This window comes from Gracilinanus agilis, chromosome 6 (genome assembly GCF_016433145.1).
Source record: "Gracilinanus agilis isolate LMUSP501 chromosome 6, AgileGrace, whole genome shotgun sequence".
NCBI classification, from domain to species: Eukaryota; Metazoa; Chordata; class Mammalia; order Didelphimorphia; family Didelphidae; genus Gracilinanus; species Gracilinanus agilis.
Window position 1 is genome coordinate 280,667,718 of NC_058135.1, and position 4,663 is coordinate 280,672,380.

The window sequence follows — 4,663 nt, forward strand, 5'->3', positions numbered from 1 at the left end:
TTTAAGTTCTGCCTATGATAAACTAACTTCATGCATGATCATTGGCCATTTGCTTAAGCTCTCAGTGCCCTTAGGAAATGCTCTAAGAGTATACCCTAGAATTAATTTTCTATCTACATCAGTAAATGGAATTAAACATGAATTCCATTTACTAATTTAATTACAGGAATCTACTCCCATATTTATTATAAGTTTTATTAACTAATTATAACAAAGACAACTGGAAGCATAATTATTAGGGAAATTTCCCTTTTTCATGAGCCTCTTCAGGGCATCTTTGATTTCTTTATTCCTGAGGCTGTAGATCAGGGGGTTCAGTACAGGGATAAGGATGGTATAGAAGATAGACAACAGCTTGTCCAAATGTTGAGAATGGCCAGTGTTGGGATGCAGGTACACACAAAAGGATGTTCCAAAGAAGAGAGTAACAGCAGTCAGGTGAGAGGCACAAGTGTTGAAGGCTTTTGCCCTTCCCTTGGCTGAGGGCATTTTCAGGATAGTGACTGTAATATACACATAAGACATGATGATAAAGAGGAATGAGAATAACCCAATACAAAGTGCTACCAAAAACATCATTATTTGATTGATGAAAGGATTAGAGCAGGACAGGGCTATGATCTGAGGTATATCACAGAAAAAGTGATTAATTATATTTGGCCCACAAAAATGGAGATGGAAACCAGCTGTTGTTTGGACTAAACTACCAAGGCAACCAGCTATATAGGCCCCAGCCACCAGCTTCACACAGATTGGCAGATGCATGATGGTGGAATACCTCAGTGGGCTATAGATGGCCACATAACGGTCATATGCCATGATCGCCAAGAGACAACATTCAGTCAGTGCCATCCAGGCAGCAAAGAAATACTGAGCTGCACAGGCCAAGAAGGAAATTATTTTTTCTTCCAGGAAGAAGTCAGAGAGCATTCTTGGGGTAATAGAGGAAGAGTAGCAGATGTCTATATAGGAAGGACAGAAATCTAAGGAAGAAGTACATAGGGGAATGAAGTTGGGGATCACTCCTGATGAGGATGACAAGGCCCAAGTTCCAAGTCAAAGTCATGATATAGATTCCCAGGAATAGAACAAAGAAGATGACCTGCATCTCTGGTTGAGCTGAGATTCCTTGGAGGATGAATACAATTACAGAAGTTTCATTTCTTCCCATATCCATTGATCTGCTGAGAGAAAAATGAGACAAAAAGTTTTATAACTCCTTATTCTAAAATATTCAGTGGCTCCAATTTAACTCGACTAATATACAAAATTCTCAGCCTGGCATTTAAAATCCTCCACAATCAAGATCTCCTCAAAATTTTCATATGTCATTTATATTGGTTATTTTCATTCTCTGTTACAAATTGACCTTTGTACCATTCCCACTTACATGATAGTCTATACCAGTGATGGAGAAACATTTGAAGACCTTAGAAACAGAGTGTCCAAATTGCAACTCTCATGCTGCATGGGAGTCCTCCCAGCCCTCCTCTATACAGAGGAGGGAGGAAGAACTGCCATTGGGCTGCTGAGCAAAGGAGCATGTCAGGTAAGAAATGTCTTGAGGTATGTGTGGAGACAGGGAAAGGAGAATCTCCTCTCTGACACACTCCAGCACATTAGCCAGAGGTTTGCCAACATGGGTCTATACTCTACTGTCATGTCTTTGAAAACACTTCTGCATATTAGAATCTCTATATTCCTTCAAACCACAGCTCAACACCAGCTCAAAGTCTTTTCAGATTCATCCTATTCTTTCTCCTTTGGACCCTTATCCTACCATTTATCTTGCATTGTCAAACCTGACCTTATATTACACCCACCATCCACTGCATTTCCAGCTATTCACATATCATTGAGTGAAGTTGGCAAAAATGATGATGAAATCATGATGATTGGGTCCTCTATAAATTTATGTTGCATTATATTAATCATGCCTTCATTGTGGCCTCCTCAATAAACTCACCCTGTCCCTCATCATAGCAGCTTTCCCAAACTTTTTTTTCCTTCTCAAATCTTCCATGATTCCTTTCTCCCTCATTTCATCACCTGAAAACCTTAGATCACATTTCATTGAAAAACAGTGAGGTTGGGGCAGCTGTGTAGCTCAGTGGATTGAGAGTCAGGCCTAGAGACAGGAGGTCCTAGGTTCAAATCCGGCCTCAGACACTTCCCAGGTGTGTAACCCTGGGCAAGTCACTTGACCCCCATTGTCCACCCTTACCACTCTTCTACCTAGGAGCCAATACACAGAAGTTAAGGGTTTTTTTAAAAAAAAGAAAAACAATGAGGTTATTTGTCAAGGGTTGCTTCTTCTCTCTTACTCCTTATCATCTGCTATTACTCAGATATATTACCTACCTTTCTCCTATTTACATGGCTCACATAATGAGGTGGCCATTTTTATTGCCAAGGCAGACCTTTCTACATGCAAAAGTTCCATCCCATCTCTTCCAGCAGATTCTATCTCCCTTCTATCATCTCCACTATCCATAATCTTTCATGTCTTCTTATGTTGCTTTTTCTCCCCTTCTGCCTACAAACATGCTTATGTCTTCCTTATCCACAAAAAAATTCAGAATTGATCTATCCATCTCATGTCATCTTCCTTTTATGGCAAAATTGCTTGAGAAGGCCTTCTACAGTCAGAGTCTCTACTTCCTTTCTTTTCATCTTCTTATGTCTCTGCAATTTGGCTTCTGACCTAAACATTCAACTGAAAATGATCTTCCAAAATTACCTATGATCCCCCCTCCACCACACACACTCTAATTTATTTTCCATTTACTTCCAACATGCTTTTATTTCTAAATTTTGAGTTCCATATTCTCACTCCACCCTCACACCCTCCTCTTCCCCTGAGAAGGCAAGTACAATATAAATTACACATATAAAATCATCTCAAACATATTTCCCCATTAGCTGTATCACCATAAAATGGAAAAAAATAAAGGGATAAAATTATACTTTAATTTGTAGTTAGAGTTTACTAATTCTCCCTCAAGAGGGATAGCATTTTTTTACCCGGAGTCCTTTGAAATTTTCTCAGGTAATTCAATTGATCAGCGTAGCCATGTCTTTCACAGATGATCATCATACAAAATTGCTGATACTGTACACAGTGATCTCCTAGTTCTCACTTTAGTTTGCATCAGTTCACAAAGATCTTGCCATGTTTTATTTTTTCTGTATCATCCCCTTCATCATGATCTTATGCTGTTTTCTAAATCCTTATCTTTCTTGACCTCTCTGCAACCATGACACTCTCAACCACCCTCTTCTTGAAACTCTTCTCTCTAATTTTTTGTGATACTTCTTTTTGCCTAGCAGTCTTTGCATCTTTCTCATTGATCCTGTTTGATCTCTTTTGTTGAATATTCATTCAGGTTATGTCCTTTAGGCAGAAGTTTTTCATAATGTTCTGTCATGGGACTTCTCATCTGTCTTTATTCTCTTTCATTTGATGATCTCATCAGCTCTCATAGATTTAGTTATCATTTCTATGCAAATAATTCTCAGCTCTATCCTTCTCTAATCTCTTTTCTGACCTCTAATCTCATATTTCCAAGTGTCTACTGGACACTTCAAATTGGATGGCCTATAGATATCATAAATTCAACAATATCCAAAACCAAACCCACTTTTTTCTCAAAATCCTCCACTCTACTTAACTTTCCTGCTCTTCATCAGAGTATTCTCCCTTCACTCAAACTCATCACCTAGATGGCATCCTCAATTCATCAGTTTTTATCACCTCCAATAAGTTGTAAAGCCTGGTCATTACTAAGTTGATAACATCTTTAACACATTCCCCTCTCTCTCCTCTTGCATTGGCACCACTCTAGTCCAGACCCTTATCACCTCATCACTCTACTGTTGCAATAGCATGATGATGGTTTTCCCTGTCCCAAATGTCTCCCCACTCCAATCTATCCTCTTCTCAGCTGTCAAATTGATCTTTCTAAGGTATAGATCTGGTCATGTTATTCAGTACCTTCAGAATCATATATAAGATCCTTGGCTTTTTAAGGATCATCATGATCTGACAGTTTCCCACTTCTCCCAAAGTCTAACCCCTTACAATCTTCCAATAACTCTCTGATCTAGTGACATCAGCCTTCTTGCTCTTCCTGGCATGATGTTTTATATTTCTCTGACCTGGTCATTTTCACTGATTGTCCCCCATACTGGAATTCTCGCCCTCCTCATCTCTGCCTTTTGGTTTCCTTCTAAGTTTTGGCTAAGACCCCACCATTTTCAAGATGTCTTTCAAAATAATTCTAATGCCTTCCCTCTGCGACTATCTCAAAATTTTCCTATAACATTTCTTGTTTTTATTTAGTTGTCTGTATATGATTTCCTAATTAGATCATGATTTTCATGAAAGGAGAAACTATTTTATGTTTCTTTCTATATAGTGCCTAGTACATAGACATATTCACTAGATCTATAAGTAAGCCTTGTCACCCTTGTGACCAGAAAGATATTGTTAGAAAGACTGATCTTGTAAATATCTAATATGTTGACATTAATAAATTTGTGGTTTGCCTAAGAAACAGGAAGATGTTTCTGGGAATGGAAACTAAACTGCTCTCCCAGAATTCTCATTAATTTCCTGCATGTCCACCCACTACTTGGTTTTGTTTTTAATTGTTTTATGGGT

General features: G+C 38.4%; 1 protein-coding gene across 1 annotated transcript; it reads right to left on the reverse strand.

The window, feature by feature from the left end:
• Window positions 1-201: 201 nt before the first annotated feature.
• LOC123252722 (olfactory receptor 5A1-like) lies at window positions 202-1,180 on the reverse strand. Its single transcript, XM_044681977.1, is given in 2 exon segments — window positions 202-966; window positions 968-1,180. Coding segments are annotated over 2 exon segments (975 nt in total). The 5' UTR covers window positions 1,178-1,180.
• Between the last annotated feature and the right edge of the window lie 3,483 nt (window positions 1,181-4,663).